General features: G+C 42.0%; 1 protein-coding gene across 4 annotated transcripts in view; it reads left to right on the plus strand.

Annotated features, from left to right (window-relative positions):
- Positions 1 to 21,380, plus strand: part of GTF3C1 (general transcription factor IIIC subunit 1) — a 274,627-nt gene that overhangs the window by 59,420 nt on the left and 193,827 nt on the right. For all 4 annotated transcript variants that reach the window (XM_053694472.1, XM_053694474.1, XM_053694475.1 and 1 more), the window contains exons 17-20: positions 10,301 to 10,446; positions 10,596 to 10,693; positions 11,150 to 11,246; positions 17,915 to 18,092. In XM_053694472.1, coding sequence (XP_053550447.1) covers positions 10,301 to 10,446; positions 10,596 to 10,693; positions 11,150 to 11,246; positions 17,915 to 18,092 — 519 coding nt within the window. The remainder of the gene's footprint in view (positions 1 to 10,300; positions 10,447 to 10,595; positions 10,694 to 11,149; positions 11,247 to 17,914; positions 18,093 to 21,380) is intronic.

Raw genomic sequence — 21,380 nt, forward strand, 5'->3', positions numbered from 1 at the left:
TAATTGTTTAGCTATTCCTTACAAGGGGAAGATCTTGTTTGGATCTGGCCTGTCGGAGATTATTTCTGACATCTTGGGAGGTAAGGTTCGCCTTCTCCATCAGGATAAGAGAAAAGGATGACACAGCAATTTTCGTTCTTTCCGAAATTTCAAGGGAAATTCTCCCTCTACTGTCTCCAAACAAGACTACTCCTTCATGGAGACCCAATCAATCTTGGAATAAGGGAAACAATCCAAAAAGCCTGCCATGGGGCCCCAGATCCGAGACTGGATCTTGTAGGGGGCAGACTTTTCTTTTTCGCTTAGCTCGGGTTCGAGATGTTCAGGATCCCTGGACACTAGAGTATCCCAGGTCTGCAGGTTAGAGTTCAAATGTTTTCCTCCCAGAGGCAGTTTTCTGTTTTCAGGGTTGTCTGTAGACCTGACAAAAAGTAGGAGTTCTTACACTGTGTAAGAGACCTTTCCAACCTGGGAATGATTGTTCTTGTCCCGGTACAAGAACAGGACTTGGGATTTTATTCCAATCTATCATGGTTCCCAAAAGAAGAGGGAACCTTCAAGCCAATTTTAGATCTCAACTAATTTCTCAGAGTACCGTCCTTTAGGAGGGAAACTATTCGTTCCATTCTCCCTTTGATCCAAGAGGGTCAAGTTATGACAACAGTGGATTTAAAGGATGCGTACCTGCATGTTCCTATTACAGGGATCATCTCAAGTTCCTAAGGTTTGCTTTTCTGGTCAAGCACTTCCAGTTCGTGGCTCTTCCTTTTGGATTGGCCATGGCACCCAGGATTTTCACAAGGGTTCTGGGGCCTATTCTGGCGGTTCTAAGGCCACGAGGCATTGCGGTGGCGCCCTGTCTGGTCGATATTCTCATCCAGGCGCCTTCTTGTCAACAGGCAAGGTCTCATACAGACGTTGTGCTTTCCTTCCTAAGAGCTCACGGGTGGAAGGTATATCGGGAACAGAGTTCTTTAACCCTGAATTCAAGAGTGACTTTCTTGGAATCTCTCATCGAGTCTGTACTAATGAAGATTTTTCTGACAGAGGTTAGGAAATCAAAGATTATAGATACCTGTTGAGCGTTTCAGTCCACTCCTCGGTCGTCAGTGGACCAGTGCATGGAAGTAACCGGACTGATGGTGGCGGCAATGAACATCATCCAGTTTGCTCGGTTTCACCTCAGACCTCTGCAATTGGACATGCTCAGGCAGTGGAATGGAGATTCTGCTGACTTGTCTCCTTGAATAACTCTGGATCAGGAGATGAGGGATTCTCTTCAATGGTGGTTGTCTCTGGATTATCTATCCCAGGGAATCTGCTTTTGCAGACCGTCCTGGGTGATTGTGACAACAGATGCCAGTCTTCTAGGGTGGGGAACTGTCTGGGGTTCCCTGAGGGCTCAGGGAGTATGAACTCAGGCGGAGACCCTTCTTCCTACAAACATCTTGGATCTAAGAGCGATATTCAATGTTCTTCTGGCCTGGTCTCAGTTAACCTCGGTCCAGTTTTTCAGATTTCAGTCGGACAACATAACTTCAGTGGCTTTCATTAATCGTCAGGGAGGAACGAGGAGTTCCTTAGCGATGACCGTGGTTGCCAAGATCATGAGGTGGGCTATCTGTCAGTGATCCACATCCCAGGAGTGGATTACTGGGAGGCGGATTTTCTGAGCAGACAGTCTTTTCATCCGGGGGAGTGTGAACTCCATCTGGTCGTGTTCTCCAGCCTGATTCTCAAGTGGGGTTGGCCGGAGTTGGATCTCTTGGAATCTCGACAGAATGCCAAGCTCCCGAGGTTCGAGTTGAGGTCCATGGATCCCCAGGCAGAACTGATAGATGCTCTGGTGGTTCTTTGATCTTTCAGCCTTGCATACCTATTTCCTCCTTTTGCGCTTCTTCCTCGAGTCATTGCTCGAGTTAAACAGGAGAGGGCGTCGGCCTTTCTTATTGATTCGGATTGGCCTCGCAGGATTGGTATGCAGATCTGGTGGGAATGTCATTTCTGCCACATTGAAAACTTCTGTTGAGGAAGGACCTTCTGATCAAGGACCATTCCTTCTCCCAAATCTATGTCTCTGAAGCTGTCTGCTTGGAGATTGAACGCTTAGTTTTATCCAAGCGGGGGTTTTCTGAATCGGTCATAGGAACCTTGATTAGGGCTCGTAAGCCTGTGTCTAGAATGATTTACCTTAAGATTTGGCGTAAATATCTTTATTTGTATGAATCCAAGGGCTACTCATGGAGTAGGGATAGGATTCCTAGAATTTTGTCTTTCTCCAAGAAGATTTGGAGATGGGTTTATCGACGAGTTCCTTAAGGGGTCAAATCTCAGCTTTGTCGTTTTTGTTACCCAAACGTTTGGCAGATGTTCACTCATTTTGTCAGGCCCTGGTGTGGATCGGGCCTGTGTTTAAGTGTCAGGATACGGTGCAATATGATAAGTACCTATAGTATACCTTAGCTCCACTCAGTCTCACACCACACCTTGAGAGTTAATATCATGTAACTCTCTAGTTATGCTCATAGAACTGAGGGTGACTGTGTTAGGGTCAAGATGTTAATAAATAAGTGTCAGTAGATGTTAAGAGAATCTATGTGTGGGAGCATAAGAATGTAAGGTGACATATATCATGTATAGAATATTCATAAATTACCTACTAGGAGCTCATAGATTTAAAGCAGGTTAACCTTATAATTACTATGCATACAGCTGGGTATTATTGCTATGATCATAGATGTTTAGATTAGTTATCATCAGGAAACATAGTAAGCCATATTCCATGTGTCTGTAGAAACTGATATACTTTTGCACAATAAGAATGTCAGGGGCCCTTTAAGAGCGTTTGTATCAGTAACAACTGTGAACAGACTTGCAAAGCACATGAGGCAGACAGATGGAATGAAACTGGGAAGCAGTGGGACAGTGCATAGGAATGAAGAGGTAGTTGCAGGAACCACTTTACCTTTAGCTGACGGTCCCGGTAGTGAAATCCAGACCTCTAATCTACAAGTCCGGATCCTAAGTGCTGATGACGTCACACGCTGCGGTGTGTTCACAGACGAGCAATAGAAGAACGGAAGTATTGGAATATTGCCAGGCTTGATAGTTCCTAAGGCACAACAAAGAGGGTTGCCGGTTGAGGGCTGCAGTGAGTAAACTGCCTGTGGAAACAAGATTCAGTTAGAGTCAATTAGGCTGCAAACAGTAACAGGCTGAGTAGCTGGGAATCTTGGGAAAACCAAATTACCTAGCAGTGAAGGGACGCATTGTGATGCCTTAAGTAGGAATGCCTAAACACCTGTGAGGAGGTCTTAAAGGGAAAGTAGCAACAAGAGTAATCTATGCTTACATGTTCCGGATAGTACACCCCCTCCAAGGAGCCGCCAAAAGATCAAGGCTGAGGACGGTCCGGATGACGGCGGTGGAACAAAGAGACAAGCCTTGGAGCTGCCAAGTTCGAAAACGGTTCCCAAGAATCTTAAGAATCTTCTTCTGGGCCATACCCCTTCCATCGAACCAGATATTGTAAGCAACGGCGATGATACCTGGAGTCCAAGATGTCAGCAACTTCATATACCGTATCGTCCTGTAATGGTACTGGGTCGGAATCCTCTTGTGAGGATGTTCGGACAGGTCCATATGGTTTGAGGAGGGAAACGTGGAAAGTCGGATGTATACGGAATGAAGATGGTAACTCTAAGGTAACTGCATTTGCATTTATGACTCTAATGATTTTGAAAGGACCTATATATAATTTTCCAAGCTTTTTACTCGGTATTTGGAGGCGGAGATGTTTGGAGGATAGCCAAACCATATCTCCTGAGTTATGTTCAGATGGCTTAGAACGTCTCAAATCATAGTAGTGTTTCTGTTTGGTTTGTGCAGCTCTAAGGGTCTCTTGGAGTTGAGTGAAGGATTGAGCCAAGGTGTTCACGGTTTCATTTACTAAAGGTGATACGGTCTCATCTCTGTGGAATAGATGATAGGTAGGATGGTAGCGATAGTAAATGTAGAAAGGAGTTAGTTTGGTTGAGGTGTTTACCGTGTTATTGTAGGAGAACTCGGCAGTGGATAGGAGCGAGGACCAATTATCCTGTTGGAACGTGCAATAGCAGTGCAGGTACTGTTCGAGAGTTTGGTTTGTCCTCTCTGTTTGCCCATTCGTCTGTGGGTGATATGCGGAGCTCAGCCGCCTTTTGATGTGCAGGGATTTGCAAAGTTGTGACCAAAACCTAGAAATGAACTGTGAACCCCTATCAGTTGTAATGGAGTCAGGGAGTCAGTGTAGGCGAACTATATGTTTCAAAAACATCAGCTGTTTCAGAAGCAGGAGGCACGAAATGTGCCATTTTTGAGAATTGGTCAACAACAACACAGATGGCGGTGTAGTTTGAAGAAGGAGGGAGTTCCACTATGAAGTCCATCGCGATGTGTTGCCATAGCCTATCTGCCACAGGGAGTGACAAAAGATAACCATATGGAAGAGTATGTGATGCTTTACATTTGGAACATACGGCACAGGTTTTCACATATTCCTTGACACTGAGTACCAAATTAGGCCACCAGAAATCTCTTTGTATGAGATGTAAAGTTTTACGGTATCCTGGATGGCCAGACAATGGAGTATCATGTGCTGTACGGAGTATCTCATCTCTTAAGGTGAGAGGGACATATAATTATCGTCCATGGTACAACGACCCATTGGGGTGTTTCTTCAATGTGGGACTGTTGATCATTGGATCAGTGGAGAGGTGGAATTTAAACAGATCTGTCTTACCTAGTGTGAGGCCGATGATCCTATCAGAAGGTATCACTTTGTCAGGGGGCCTTGTTTGCTCTGGTATAGAACTGTATCTGGAAAGGGCGTCAGCCTTGGCATTCTTGAAGGCAGGGTGACATGTGATGATGAAGTCGAATCTTGTGAAGAACAAACTCCAACGTACCTGGCGTGCAGAAAGAGATTTATTAGTCCTTAGATATGTCAGGATACGGTGCAATATGATAAGTACCTATAGTATACCTTAGCTCCACTCAGTCTCACACCACACCTTGAGAGTTAATATCATGTAACTTTCTAGTTATGCTCATAGAACTTAGGGTGACCGTGTTTGTGTGGGAGCATAAGAATGTAAGGTGACTTATATCATGTATAGAATATTCATAAATGACCTACTATGAGCTCATAGATTTTAAAGCAGGTTAATTTTATAATTACAGTGCATACAGCTGGGTATTATTGCTATGATCATAGATGTTTAGATTAGTTATCATCCGGAAACATAGTAAGCCATATTCCATGTGTCTGTAGAAACTGATATACTTTTGCACAATAAGAAAGTCAGGGGCCCTTTAAGAGCGTTTGTATCGGTAGCAACTGTGAACAGACTTACAAAGCTCAATAAGAAAGTCAGGGGCGCTTTAAGAGCGTTTGTATCGGTAGCAACTGTGAACAGACTTGCAAAGCTCAATAAGAAAGTCAGGGGCGCTTTAAGAGCGTTTGTATCGGTAGCAACTGTGAACAGACTTGCAAAGCACAATAAGAATGTCAGGGGCCCTTTAAGAGCGTTTGTATCCGTAACAACTGTGAACAGACTTGCAAAGCACATGAGGCAGACAGATGGAATGAAACTGGGAAGCAGTGGGACAGTGCATAGGAATGAAGAGGTAGTTGCAGGAACCACTTTACCTTTAGCTGACGGTCCCGGTAGTGAAATCCAGACCTCTAATCCACAAGTCCGGATCCTAATTGCTGATGACGTCACACGCTGCGGCGTGTTCACAGATGAGCAATAGAAGAACGGAACTATTGGAATATTGCCAGGCTTGATAGTTCCTAAGGCACAACAAAGAGGGTTGCCGGTTGAGGGCTGCAGTGAGTAAACTGCCTGTGGAAACAAGATTCAGTTAGAGTCAATTAGGCAGCAAACAGTAACAGGCTGAGTAGCTGGGAATCCTGGGAAATCCAAATTACCTAGCAGTGAAGGGAAGCATTGTGATGCCTTAAGTAGGAATGCCTAAACACCTGTGAGGAGGTCTTAAAGGGAAAGTAGCAACAAGAGTAATCTATGCTTACATGTTCCTGATATTAAGCCAATTACTCCTCCATGGAGTCTTAATTTAGTTTTCTTTTTTTTTTTTTTCTTTTTTTTTTTTTTTTTTTTTAAATATTTTTATTGAGGGAAAAATGTCGGCAAACAATTGAACAATATACAGTCACCTGCAAAGAGAAACAATAACAAGGTATCTTATATAGTATACATTATAGGCTGCAAAAACCAAGGTTAATAATATCAATTGTACTATTGAAAGACAAAGTAGGTAGATGCCAATGATAATCGAAACCTTCTCTGCAAACATATGAGGCCTCTCTTGGGCCTCAAACCATGAAAAGAAAAAATAAACATTTGTAGAAGGCTACTTAAAATAGGAGAGATCACTTATGGATCCCTTAACATTCACCTCAGATTTTACATTTTCATGATGTTATAGCTGGTAACTAATAATATAGTAAAACAATTTTTAAGGGGTATGAATAGGATGAACTTTAAATTGAGTAGGTTTAAGACTGGGAGAGTTGTTAGATTTAAAACTTTTAACTCAATTTGTAAGTGAAGCTGATCATTTTGATTATGCTAAAAAAAAAAAGAGGGATAAAGTCAACACTGTGGGAAAATGAAAAGCTGCAAGCATAAAAGTAGTGATGGTTGCGGTACTATGTCTAATGGGATTTATGATAAAGTATATTATTGTTATTAAGTATATGGAAATGCTATGTATAAAAATATGTGGGAGAACTGGTAACACCAACATAGTAAAATAATTAAGTAGGAATAAACAGAATACGACATAGGCAAGATAAGTCGTGTAGTTAGATCTCCTAAATTAGGAGGTACATTATTATGGGGTGGGGGGGGAGGTGGGCAGTTAGGTATGGGAGATATGATAGAAGGAACTCTACGCTATTGAAATAATTGGTTAGGGCAGATAACAATAAGGAAGTATGTCTCCGGTTATAATAAGGGCCTAGGAACACCTACTCTGGGCTGGGGCGAACCAAACTTCAAGGATATGTACCAGAGCAAGGTAAAGGAGACTGTCCGCAATAAAGGGATATAGCAAGCCCCTAGCGGGACAAGCTAAGCTTGATTATATAAATGGATGACTTCCATTTCTGTCAGGACATCCGGTATGGGAAGGGTAGATGAGTCAGTCACATGTAGTAGCTCTGTTTATATGACAATTACCAAAAGTTAATGGCAACATGTAGTTAAAACTAAAATACATCTATATAGCCACACACTCATAAGAAGCATGCGCCCACTGCTTCGGCCGCTAGCAGGGGAGCTTCCAAATCAAAGGCTGCACCATATTACTAGGAGTATGTCTGTTACAATAGAGATTTCCCTAGAATTGGAGGGTACATGTAGGGGCTAAGGAGTTTGAGAGTGCAGAATGACAAACATATATACACCTACAGTGATCATACCAAATGTAATAGGAGCTTGCAATCATTAACTATATATAAATATACAATAAGACCGGACTTATCCTAACAAATAAATCTTTGCACTAAAGGGAACAACTTCTACATGTTTAAAAAGTTATATCTAACATGAAAAGCAGTTAACAGTTAGTTATGAAGCAAAGGGATAAAGTAGTTATAGCTATGATACTGCAGTTTAGTCATCCTTGCTATAGCAAAGCTCATTTGTCAGTAACGTTACACACACAATATCTGCTCAAACGATATTACTCAAGACCAAAAGTACATCATTTGCACATATGCTCACAGCCAACCCTACATTACTGTATAACATTTAGCTAGATTAGTACATATCTATAGTATAAACATTTCTTAAACATAGTATAAGACTGCGAATAATAAACAATCATAAATATGGTCTATGTTGAGCGCCCAAAAACAGGCACAATGAACAATACCATAATCAAAAATAAGAGATGTCCCCACAAAGCCTGAGAACGTGCAGTACAATAAGCAAAAAGGATAACAAGGTCCAAAACATGGTTCACTATTCAGTCAGTTGACAATATGGCCAGATTTAACACTGTGCAGAAAGAAAAAGACAAGGGCTCAACCTACGCCCACTCTCACATCTGCATCATGGAGGGCCGCTGTTTGAGCAAAACTTTGAACTCTGACAATGAAGCTAAACTGGGTAGGGCAGTCAGAGCGAGGGAAGAGCTCTGCTTCTATACGGTAGGGTCCGTTTTGAACTGCCTTCTCGCCGATCCGATCTGCTTGTCCCATACCAAACAAACCACTACGGGCCAGAGTAGGAAATATTTGGTGTCCTGCCAGGAGGTTATGATCCGCCATGACTGATGCTACGTGGGTAGTATTCATAGTGCCCAAAGGTATTGGGTGTTCAGTTTTAGATGGACCGCCTCCCCCTTCAAATCCATTTGAGCAAACTGCCACCATGTTCTCCACTCCCAATATGCGCCGCTGGTGCCAAATGAGTGAGGACCGCTGGGGCCCCAAAGTATCGTCCCTCTTGGGGACTACAGCAGTAGAGGGAGCGCGGTTAGTGCAAACAACAGGCAACACTTCTGCCTGCCGGGGTGCCACTGCAAGAAAACATTGAAACGCATTGCGATAGCCATCTAAAAGGCAGTGCATCCTCTCCATAAGTTGCTCCGCAGTGTCCATGGTTAAATGTGTAGACAAACGTCCAGTATGGGAAAGATTCAATAGCCCCTTAGTAATCTCGCTCCTTCCTGCAATCACTGCGTAGGCTAAAAGATGGCGGCTTCCCGGGTCTCTAGTCAGCAGTTCACACCCGATGGTTGAAAGGTGTTCTCAATGCAGCATTATTCGCTGTGATTTTAGGTGCATAGGTAGCCCATGATAGTTAATTGTCTTCTTGTACCAATATATAGGCTTGTACAGTCTTTAAATTCTTATATTATATTTAAAGTAGCAGGAGCTGCCAGAACATGCGTCTCGACAGCTTCACAGTTGACTCCGCCCCTCTTAATTTAGTTTTCAATGTTCTTCAAAGGGCCCCGTTTGAGCCTATGCATTCCTTCGATATTGAGTTATTATCTTGGAATGTTTTATTTCTTGTTGCTATTTCTTCAGCTCGTAGAGTGTCTGAACTCTCTGTGTTACAAGACTCTTCTCCTTATCTTATATTCCATGCAGATAAGGTAGTTTTATGTACTAAACTAGGTTTTCGTCCTAAAGTTGTTTCAGACATGAACATTAATCAGGAGATTAAGCTACGGCTTCCTCTCTTTCTTTTTGGCTGAAGAGTATCATCCGTTTTGCATATGAGACTGCTGGACATCAGACTCCTGAAAGAGTTACGGCTCATTCCACCAGGGCTGTTGATTCCTCATGGGCATTCAAAAATGATGCTTCTGTTGAACAGATTTGCAAGGCTGCAACTTGGTCGTCTCTTCACACTTTTTCTAAATTTTTAAGAATTTGATACCTTTGCTTCGGCTGAGGTTGTTTTTGGGAGAAAGGTTATTCAAGCAGTGGTGCCTTCTGTTTAGGTTCCCTGTCTTGTCCCTCCCTTTTCATCCGTGTACTCTAGCTTTGGTATTGTATCCCACAAGTAAGGATGAAATCCGTGGACTCATCGTGTCTTTAAAAAGAAAAGAAAATTTATGCATACCTGATAAATTTGTTTATTTTTAGACACAATGTTATTAATTTTGTAAACTTCAGACACCTCTGCACCTTGGCTTTTCCTTTCTCTTCCTAACTTCGGTCGAATGACTGGAGTGGGAGGGAAGGGGAGGAGCTATTTAACAGCTCTGCTGTGGTGCTCTTTGCCTCCTCCTGCTGACCAGGAGGCGTAATCCCACAAGTAAGGATGAAATCCGTGGACTCATCGTGTCTAAAAAGAAACAAATTTATCAGGTAAGCATAAATTTTCTTTTATGCTTACCTGATAAATTTATTTATTTCTTGACACGATGAGTCCACGGCCCGCCCTGTTTTTTAGACAGGCTTTTATCATAATATAAACCTCAGACACCTCTGCACCTTGTTGCTTCCTTTCTCTCCTTTGCTTCGGTCGAATGACTGGAGTTGGAGGGAAGTGAGGTGATATTTAACAGCTTTGCTGGGTGCTCTTTGCCGCCTCCTGCTGGGCAGGAGTGATATTCCCAATAGTAATTAGATGATCCGTGGACTCATTGTGTCAAGAAAGAAAGAAATTTATCAGGTAAGCATAAATTTTGTTTTTGCAAAATCTTATGCACAACTGTGATTTTATTACCTGTTACATTCTGTGTTTTAACTATTATGATTTTTACACTTCAGTGTATGTGGATGAGAATTCATGGCTGAGATACGTCCCGCCTACTAAAGTGCACATAGAGTACGGGCCTGGCTGGGCGCTTATTAGTGACATTTTACTGTGCATGCCACTGTCAGTCTTCATACAGATCGTACAAGTCAGTTACAAGGTAAAATTAATTAATTCTCTCTCTCCTTTTCTTTTTCTTTGCCGTTGTGAACTCTCGGCTGCGAGATACTCTCTAGGCGTTTTTAGGACGCACTTCACTTTTGCTGCACTTATGTAGGACTATATGTTAATTGTATAATTTATTTAAAGGTTGATAATATTGAAGATTTCTTGAACCACCCTGTGAAAAAGCACACGTTAATAAGACACTTGCCCCGGCCAATGCGCCAGCAGCTGCTGTATAAACGGTAAGTAAATCCTTACCTCATATAACGTTATTTAGGAGTAACTCTCTAGAAAAGGGTATAATTTACTTATATAATATGATGTTATAGGTTTGTGGCTTTAGCAGACAACTACCCTATCCGTATATTAAGGACCATGGATTACATTAAATTGCCTACTTAGAGTAGCATGGTATGAGTAATATACTGCAAAGAAAAAAGTTACCTTTAATTAAAAAGTGATTTTCCCGGGGGGGGGGGGGGGGGGCAATACAGCCAATCAGAGGCCATGTCACCTGAGCTGGATTACTGCAATACTGAAGTGATATCTGTGCTTTGCTTGCAGGCGCTACATCTTCTCTGTTTACAACAGTTTACAGAAGCTAAGCTGCATGGGGGGGGGGGGGGCAATACAGCCAATCAGAGGCCATGTCACCTGAGTACTGCAATACTGAAGTGATATCTGTGCTTTGCTTGCAGGCGCTACATCTTCTCTGTTTACAACAGTTTACAGAAGCTAAGCTGCATGGGGCTGCTCCAGTTTGCTCCAATCGAGAAGTTTCAGGATAAAGACCTGGTATGTACGGTATATACTTGGTACAATGTATTCCTGCATTACGCTAGCTGCAATTTATAAACCAGATCTGGAATTTTTATGAGAAAATAGTAAACAAATGCATAGACTTGGATGAGTTATATGAACCATTAGACATATTGAGTTTACTTATTTCTTTTGCATGATGTACCGAGTCCACGGATTCATCCTAACTTGTGGGATAATGTCCTTCCTGACAGGAAGTAGCAAAGAGAGCACCACAGCAGAGCTGTCTATATAGCTAGCCCCTTAACTCCACCCCCCCCCCCCAGTCATTCTCTTTGCCGGCTCTAAGCAGGAAGAGTAAAGAGAAGAGGTGTTAAACTGTTAGTTTTATTTTATCTTCAATCAAGAGTTTGTTATTTTTAAATGGTACCGGTGTTGTACTAATTTCTCTCAGGCAGGACATAGATGAAGATTTCTGCCTGGAGGATGATGATCTTAGCATTTGTAACTAAGGTCCACTGCTGTTCCCACAGAAGCTGAGGAGTACAGGAAAACTTCAGTGTGAGGAACGGTTTCTTGCTATACAGCAATGAGGTATGTTCAGTTATATTTTCTGCAGAGACTGTGTTAACTCAGAAAGGCTGACAGTGTCCCCATTAGGGGAAGGGTAAGCAGTAATTCTATTGTTATCAAAGGTTTTTACTAGCTTGCATAAAGGGTTAATTTTTTGTGGGCACTCAGTTTATGTAAATTTGGGACAAACGTTTTTGTGTCTGAGAGTAACGTTTTCTGTTTTATGGGACATTTGCTTGAGGGTTCTTTGGGGTTGTTTATAACCCACATGGCTTTCAGGCAGAGTTTGTTAGTTTTGTGTAGGCCCAAGCAGGTGGGGTCTACATTTACAAGCAGCAAGCAACTTCTCCTGAGGTCCTGAGAGTCTTCTGAGGGACTAATTTAAACCCCATATTATCGTTTCCTAAGGGCAGGTACGGCCACAGCTGAGCTGTGGCAAGGTGCTAACAGGGGTTTTAACCGGTTTTAGACATATTTCAATCCGTTTTTTTTCATTTGGGGGTTTATTGCTTATTAACTTGTGGTGCAATCCTTCTAAAGCTTAGTGGGTACACTTAAAATTTCAGAAAAATTGAAGCAATTTTAAGCAGTTTTGCAGTTTGTGTATGCCTTTTTTCTCTTAAAGGCACAGTACCGTTTTTGCAAATTGTGTTTTTATCATTAAATAAAGTGTTTTTCAAACTTGCTTGCTTTATTACTAGTCTGTTAAACATGTCTGACACTGAGGAAACTCATTGTTCAATTTGTTTAGAAGCCATTGTGGAACCCCCTCTTAGAATGTGTCCCACTTGTACTGATATGTCTATAAATTGCAAACAGCATATTTTGACTTATAAAAGTTTGGCATTAGATGATTCTCAGACAGAAGGAAATCAGGTTTTGCCATCTAGTTCTCCCCAAGTGTCACAACCAGTAACGCCCGCACAAGCGACGTTGAGTACTTCTAGTGCGTCTAATTCTTTCACCTTGCAAGATATGGCTTTAGTTATGAATACTACCCTCACATAGGTTTTTTCTAAGCTGCCTGGGTTGCAAGGGATTGAAAACAGTTGTGCTTTCATTGATCCTATGGATAAAAAATTAGAGGGTCTCCTAAAGAAAATTTTTATTCATCAAGGTTTTCTTCTTCAACCTATAGCATGCATTGTTCCTGGAACCTCTGCAGCTGCCTTTTTGTTTGAGGCTCTAGAAGAGGCTCTTCAGATGGAGACCCCACTAGATGATATTTTGGACAGAAATAAGGCTGTTAAGTTGGCTAATTCTTTTATTACAGACGCCGCTTTTCATCTTGCTAAATTAGCGGCTTAGAATTCAGGTTTTGCCATTTTATCTCGTAGAGTGTCATGGGTTAAGTCCTGGTCAGCTGATGTGTCATCTAAATTTAAGCATTCAAAGGTAAGACCCTATTCGGGCCTGCATTGAAAGAGATCATTTCAGACATTACTGGAGGGAAGGGTCATACCCTCCCTTAGGATAAGTCAAATAAGACAAGGACCAAACAAAATAATTTTCGTTCCTTTCGAAACTTCAAGAGTGATCCCTCTACCTCTTCCCCTGCTGCAAAGCAAGAGGGGAACTTTGCTCAATCCAAGCCAACCTGGAGACCTAATCAGGCTTGGAACAAGGGTAAACAGGCCAAAAAGCCTGCTGCTGCCACTAAGTCAGCATGAAGGGATAGCCCCCTATCCGGGACCTGATCTAGTAGGGGGCAGACTCTCTCTCTTTGCTCAGGCCTGGGCAAGAGACGTTCAGGATTCCTGGGCAGTAGAAATTGTAACCCAGGGATACCTTCTAGATTTCAAGGATTCCCCTCCAAGGGGGAGGTTCCATCTTTCTCAATTGTCTTTAAACCCGACAAAAAGAGAAGCGTTCTTACGCTGTGTAGAAGACCTTTTTACCATGGGAGTGATCTGCCCAGTTCAAAAAGCAGAACAGGGGCAGGGGTTCTACTCCAATCTGTTTATAGTTCCCAAAAAGGAGGGAACCTTCAGACCAATTCTTGATCTCAAGATCCTAAACCAATTCCTAAGAGTTACATCTTTACAAGATGGAGACCATTCAGACTATCTTACCATTGATCCAGGAGGGTCAATATATGACCACCATGGACTTACAGGATGCGTATCTGCACATTCCTATCCACAAAGATCACCAGTTTATCAGGTTCACCTTTCTGGACAAGCATTATCAGTTTGTGGCTCTTCCTTTCGGGTTGGCCACGGCGCCGCAAATCTTCACGAAGGTGCTAGGGTCCCTTTTGGCGGTTCTAAGGTCACGGGGCATAGCAGTGGCGCCTTATCTAGACGACATTCTAATTCAAGCGTCCTCCTTCCAACTAGCCAAGTCTCACACAGACTTAGTGTTGGCCTTTCTAAGGTCTCACGGGTGGAAAGTGAACGTAAAAAAGAGTTCTCTTTCCCCCCTCACAAGAGTTTCATTTCTAGGGACTCTGATAGACTCGGTGGACATGAAAATATTTCTGACGGAGGTCAGGAAATCAAAGATTTTGTCCACCTGCCGAGAGCTCTTCATTCCATTCCTCGGCCGTCAGTGGCTCAGTGTATGGAGGTAATCAGACTAACGGTAGCGGCAATGGACATAGTTCCATTTGCTCGCTTGCATCTCAGACCACTGCAACTATGCATGCTCAATCAGTGGAATGGGGATTATGTGGATTTATCTCCTCAGATAAATCTGGATCAAGAGACCAGAGACTCTCTCCTTTGGTGGTTGTCACGGGATCATCTGTCCCAGGGAATGTGTTTCCGCAGGCCAGAATGGGTTATAGTGACGACAGACGACAGTCTTCTGGGCTGGGGTGCAGTCTGGAATTCCCTGAAAGCTCAGGGTTTGTGGACTCGGGAGGAGGCTCTCCTACCAATAAATATTCTGGAATTAAGAGCGATATTTAATGCTCTCCAGGCATGGCCTCAGCTGGCTTCGGCCAGATTCATCAGGTTTCAGTCGGACAACATCACGACTGTGGCTTATATCAATCATCAGGGCGGAACAAAGAGTTCCTTAGTGATGATAGAGGTCTCAAGGATAATCCAATGGGCAGAGGCTCACTCTTGCCATCTGTCAGCGATCTATATCCCAGGTGTAGAGAACTGGGAGGCAGATTTTCTAAGTCGTCAGACTTTTCATCCGGGGGAGTGGGAACTCCATCCGGAGGTGTTTGCTCAGCTGGTTCGGCTATGGGGCACACCAGAGTTGGATCTGATGGCGTCTCGTCAGAACGCCAAACTTCCTCGTTACGGCTCCAGGTCAAGGGATCCTCAGGCTGTACTGATAGATGCTCTAGCAGTACCCTGGTCATTCAACCTGGCTTATGTGTTTCCACCTTTCCCTCTCCTTCCACGTTTGCCAGAATCAAACAGGAGAGAGCATCTGTGATTTTGATCGCGCCTGCGTGGCCACGCAGGACTTGGTATGCAGACCTGGTGGACATGTCATCCCTTCCACCATGGTCTCTGCCATTGAGACAGGACCTTCTGATTCAAGGTCCATTCAAGCATCCAAATCTAATTTCTCTGCAACTGACTGCTTGGAGATTGAACGCTTGATTCTATCAAAGCGGGGTTTCTCTGAGTCAGTCATAAATACCTTGATTCAGGCTCGAAAGCCTGTTACCAGGAAAATTTATCATAAGATATGGCGTAAATATCTTTTTTGTGGCGAATCCAAAGGCTTCTCCTGGAGTAAAATCAGGATTCCTAGGATTTTGTCTTTTCTCCAAGAGGGATTGGAAAAAGGATTATCAGCTAGTTCCCTAAAGGGACAGATATCTGCTCTGTCTATTTTGTTGCACAAGCGTCTGGCAGATGTTCCAGATGTTCGGGCTTTTTGTCAGGCTTTAGTTAGAATTAAGCCTGTGTTTAAATCTATTGCTCCGCCATGGAGTCTAAATTTTGTTCTTAGAGTTCTTCAGGGGGTTCCGTTTGAACCCATGCATTCCATAGATATTAAGCTTTTATCTTGGAAAGTTTTGTTCCTAGTTGCTATCTCTTCAGCTCGAAGAGTTTCTTAACTATCTGCATTACAATGTGACTCTCCTTATCTTGTGTTCCATGCTGATAAGGTGGTCTTGCGTACCAAGCCTGGGTTCCTACCTAAGGTTGTTACTAACAGGAATATCAATCAAGAAATTGTTGTTCCTTCTCTGTGTCCTAATCCTTCTTGTAAGAAGGAACGTCTTTTGCACAACTTGGATGTGGTTCGTGCTTTGAAATTTTATTTGCAGGCAACCAAAGATTTTCGTCAAACATCTTCTTTGTTTGTTGTCTATTCTGGAAAGCGTAGGGGTCAAAAGGCTACGGCGACTTCTCTTTCCTTTTGGCTGAAAAGCATCATCCGTTTGACCTATGACACTGCTGGACAGCAGGCTCCTGAAAGGATTACAGCTCATTCTACTAGAGCGGTAGCTTCCACATGGGCTTTTAAAAATGATGCTTCTGTTGAACAGATTTGTAAAGCTGCGACTTGGTCGTCGCTTCATACCTTTTCAAAATTTTATAAATTTGATACTTTTGCTTCTTCGGAGGCTATTTTTGGGAGAAAGGTTTTGCAAGCATTGGTGCCTTCCATTTAGGTTCCTGTCTTGTCCCTCCCTTCATCCGTGTCCTAAAGCTTTGGTATTGGTATCCCACAAGTAAGGATGAAACTGTGGACTCGGTACATCATGCAAAAGAAAACAAAATTTATGCTTACCTGATAAATTTCTTTCTTTTGCGATGTACTGAGTCCACGGCCCACCCTGTCTATTCAAGACAGATAGTATTTTTTTATGTAAACTTCAGTCACCTCTGCACCTTATAGTTTCTCCTTTTCTTCCTTGGCCTTCGGTCGAAAGACTGGGGGGTGGAGTTAAGGGGGGAGCTATATAGACAGCTCTGCTGTGGTGCTCTCTTTGTTACTTCCCGTCAGGAAGGACAATATCCCACAAGTTAGGATGAATCCGTGGACTCGGTACATCGCAAAAGAAAGAAATTTATCAGGTAAGCATAAATTAAATTATTTTATTTTTTTTTAGAAGGTTTGAACCTTGTCCTGTGGTTGAGGTGATATTCTTGTCATAAACCTATTTGCTTTTGCTTAATGCAATAACTGCTGCCACCTACTGACAGGACGTGTAGTTGTCAGCTGTAGTAAACATTTGTTTTTAAATGATCTTCTAAGGTTTTCAGTCTAATTTTAGAATATGTCTCCTGCTACATCAGAGAATAAGTAGCGTAACAAGAGCCTGAGAAATGTACAAGTCTGGTCTCAGGATTAATTGTAAAAACACCTTGTTGAATCTATGCCACAAATAATTAAAGGGACATGAAACCCACATTTTTTTCTTTAATGATTCAGATAGAGAATACAATTTTAAACAACTTTCTAATTTACTTCCATTATATAATTTGTTTTATTCTCTTGGTATCATTTGTCGAAGAAGCAGCAATGCACTACTAGTTTCTAACTGAACACATGAGTGAGCCAATGAAAATCGGTATTTATATGCAGCGGCCAATCAGCAGCTAGAACCAAGGTTCTTTGTTGCTCATGAGCTTGCCTAGATAAACCCTTCAGCAAAGGATAACAAGAGAAGAAAGCAAATTAAATAATAGAAGTCAATTGGAAAGTTGTTTAAAATTGTGTTCTCTATCTGAATCGTTAAAGAAAAATTTTGGGTTTCATGTCCCTTTTAAGGCAGTTCTGAAGGCAAAAGGGGGTCCAACCTAGTACTAGCAAGGTGTACCCAATAAAGTGGCCGGTGAGTGTGTGTATGTATATGTGTGTGTGTGTGTGTATATATATATATATATATATAACTAAAAAGAACATTGTTATGTATTCATAACTACCTATTGTCTTTAGCGCTTTTGGTCTAATGTGGTGAACAGGGTACCCCATTGAAAAAGATTTTTGAGAAGAAGTAAATGCGGTTGCCATATCCAAAGTCCTGGTTATTTTTACTTTCAACTTGTAATATGTGTGGTAACCCTGCCGCTTTAAAATTTTACTTTAAGTAAAATTAGCGTGTGAGTGCCAATTTAGAGTGTCACTTGTAATCTGGCCTTGAGTATTTCATTATGAAATAGTATTATACTAGAATGAGATCATTTGTTTTTCTGATTTCTGTGCAGTCATTTTTGTATGTGAAAAAAAGGACAACGGTTGTGGACACAACGGTGTGTGACCCGCATTACAATCGTGCAGTAGGAAGCCATCCGTTTGAGAAGCGATCACACAGTCTGGAAACCATGCAAGACGTGGAGAATTACTGGTTTAACTTACAATTTGTCTGTCTGAATACACCTTTGGGTAAGTTCTGATCATTATCATTCTTCATTTGTAATAACTGAACAGTAAAACAATAAAATATATAACATTACGCACAAATCTAAATGCACCAGAACCTGCTATAAATAATATATTGCAGCAACAATTATCTTTTCATTCACAGCAAGTAGGACAAACTTTTATCCTGTCCCTGAAGCTTTAGATTTTCTCTTGTTAACCCCTTAATGACCGCAGCACTTTTCCATTTTCTGTCCGTTTGGGACCAAGGCTATTTTTACATTTCTGCAGTGTTTGTTTTTAGCTGTAATTTTCCTCTTACTCATTTACTGTACCCACACATATTATATACTGTTTTTCTCGACATTAAGTGGACTTTCTAAAGATACCATTATTTTCATCATATCTTATAATTAACTATAAAGAAAATTATATAATATGAGGAAAAAATGGAAAAAAACACACTTTTTCTAACTTTGACCCCCAAAATCTGTTACACATCTACAACCACCAAAAAACACCCATGCTAAATAGTTTCTAAATTTTGTCCTGAGTTAAGAAATACCCAATGTTTACATCTTCTTTGCAAGTTATAGGGCCATAAATACAAGTAGCACTTTGCTATTTCCAAACCCCTTTTTTTCAAAATTAGCGCTAGTTACATTGGAACACTAATATCTTTCAGGAATCCCTGAATATCCCTTTACATGTATATATTTTTTTTTAGAAGACACCCCAAAGTATTGATCTAGGCCCATTTTGGTATATTTCATGCCACCATTTCACCGCCAAATGCAATCAAATAAAAAAAATTGTTCACTTTTTCACAATTTTGTTCACAAACTTTAGGTTTCTCACTGAAATTATTTACAAACCGCTTGTGCAATTATGGCATAAATGGTTGTAAATTCTTCTCTGGGATCCCCTTTGTTCAGAAATAGCAGACATGTATGGCTTTTGTTGCTTTTTGGTAATTAGAAGGGCGCTAAATGCCACTGCGCACCACACGTGTATTATGCCCAGCAGTGAAGGGGTTAATTAGGGAGCATGTAGGGAGCTTCTAGGGTTAATTTTAGCTCTAGTGTAGTGTAGTAGACAACCCAAAGTATTGATCTAGGCCCATTTTGGTATATTTCATGCCACCATTTCACCGCCAGATGCGATCAAATTAAAAAAAACGTAAAGTTTTTCACAATTTTAGGTTTCTCACTGAAATCATTTACAATGGCACAAATGGCTGTAAATGCTTCTCTGGGATCTCCTTTGTTCAGAAATAGCAGACATATATGTCTTTGGCGTTGCTTTTTGGTAATTAGAAGGCCGCTAAATGCCGCTGCGCATCACACGTGTATTATGTCTAGCAGTGAAGGGGTTAATTAGGTAGCTTGTAGGGAGCTTGCAGGGTTAATTTTAGCTTTAGTGTAGAGATCAGCCTCCCATCTGACACATCACACCCCCTGATCCCTCCCAAACAGCTCCCTTCCCTCCCCCACCCCACAATTGTCCCCGCCATCTTAAGTACTGGCAGAAAGTCTGCCAGTACAAAAATAAAGGGAATCTTTGTTGTTGTTTTTTTTAAATTGTATAGCATATTTACATATGCTGCTGTGTAGTATCCCCCTTATCCCCCAACCTCCCTGATCCCCCCCCCCCCCCCCAAACACCTCTCTAACCGTCCCCCTCTGACTTTTTGGGGGCCATCTTGGGTACTGGCAAAAAAATGTTTTCTGGGTTTTTTTTCGCAGTTTTTTTTCTGTAGTGTAGCTTCCCTCCCACATACCAACTCAACACCCCCTGATTTAGCTTTTTTTTTAATTTTTATTAGATGTATAAACCTGATTACCAAATCCTATTTTCTGTAGTGCAGCGTTCCCACCCGCTCCCTCCCCATGCACGCGCCCGCCCCCTCCCTATCGTGCGCGCCCCCGGACATCCCCGCCCACGATCCCGCCCCCCTGCACATATCCAGGGCCATCGATGGCCGCCTCCCGGTCCTGCTCCACCCACCAACGAAGGAAGCCACCGATCTCCGGTGCAGAGAGGGCCACAGAGTGGCTCTCTCTGCATCGGATGGCCATACATGGTTATTGCAGGATGCCTCCATATTGAGGCATCACTGCAATAACCGGAAAGCAGCTGGAGGCGAGCAGGATCGCTTCCAGCTGCTTTCCACACCGAGGACGTGCAGGGTACGTCCTCAGGCGTTAACTGCCTTTTTTTTTGAAGACGTACTCTGCACGTCCTCGGTCATTAAGGGGTTAAGTGTATCCAGTCCACGGATCATCCATTACTTGTGGGATATTCTCCTTCCCAACAGGAAGTTGCAAGAGGATCACCCACAGCAGAGCTGCTATATAGCTCCTCCCCTCACTGCCATATCCAGTCATTCTCTTGCAACTCTCAACAAAGATGGAGGTAGTAAGAGGAGAGTGGTGTATTATAGTTGGTTTTTTAACTTCAATCAAAAGTTTATTTTTAAATGGTACCGGAGTGTACTGTTTTATCTCAGGCAGCATTAGAAGAAGAATCTGCCTGTGATTTTTATGATCTTAGCAGAAGTAACTAAGATCCACTGCCGTTCTCACATATTCTGAGGAGTGAGGTAACTTCAGAGGGGGAATGGCGTGCAGGTTTTCCTGCAATAAGGTATGTGCAGTTAAAATATTTTTCTAGGGATGGAATTTGCTAGAAAAATGCTGCTGATACCGGATTAATGTAAGTTAAGCCTTAAATGCAGTGATAGTGGCTGGTATCAGGCTTATTAACAGAGATACATACTCTTATAAAAGTGTAATATAAAACGTTTGCTGGCATGTTAATCGTTTTTATATATGTTTGGTGACAAAACTTATTGGGGCCTAGTTTTTTGCCTAGAAACAGTTTCCTGAGGCTTTCCACTGTTGTAATATGAATGGGAGGGGCCTACAGCTAGAATTACAGACTGAGACACTCAGCTTCCTTCTGCATGATACAGGACATCTCTGAAGGGCTCAAAAGGCTTCAAAAGTCGTGTTTGAGGAGGGTAACAACCACAGTAAACCTGTGGCAGTTGCTGTGACTGTTTAAAAACATTTTTGTCATTTATTATTCAGTTTTTGGTATTAAGGGGTTAATCATCCATTTGCAAGTGGGTGCAATGCTCTGCTAACTTGTTACATACACTGTAAAAATTTCGTTAGTGTAACTGCCTTTTTTCACTGTTATTTCAAATTTTGTCAAAATTTGTTTCTCTTAAAGGCACAGTAACGTTTTTTATATTGCTTGTTAACTTGGTTTAAAGTGTTTTCCAAGCTTGCTAGTCTCATTGCTAGT

The sequence above is a fragment of the Bombina bombina genome, chromosome 11 (assembly GCF_027579735.1).
Source record: "Bombina bombina isolate aBomBom1 chromosome 11, aBomBom1.pri, whole genome shotgun sequence".
In the NCBI taxonomy this organism is placed as follows: Eukaryota; Metazoa; Chordata; class Amphibia; order Anura; family Bombinatoridae; genus Bombina; species Bombina bombina.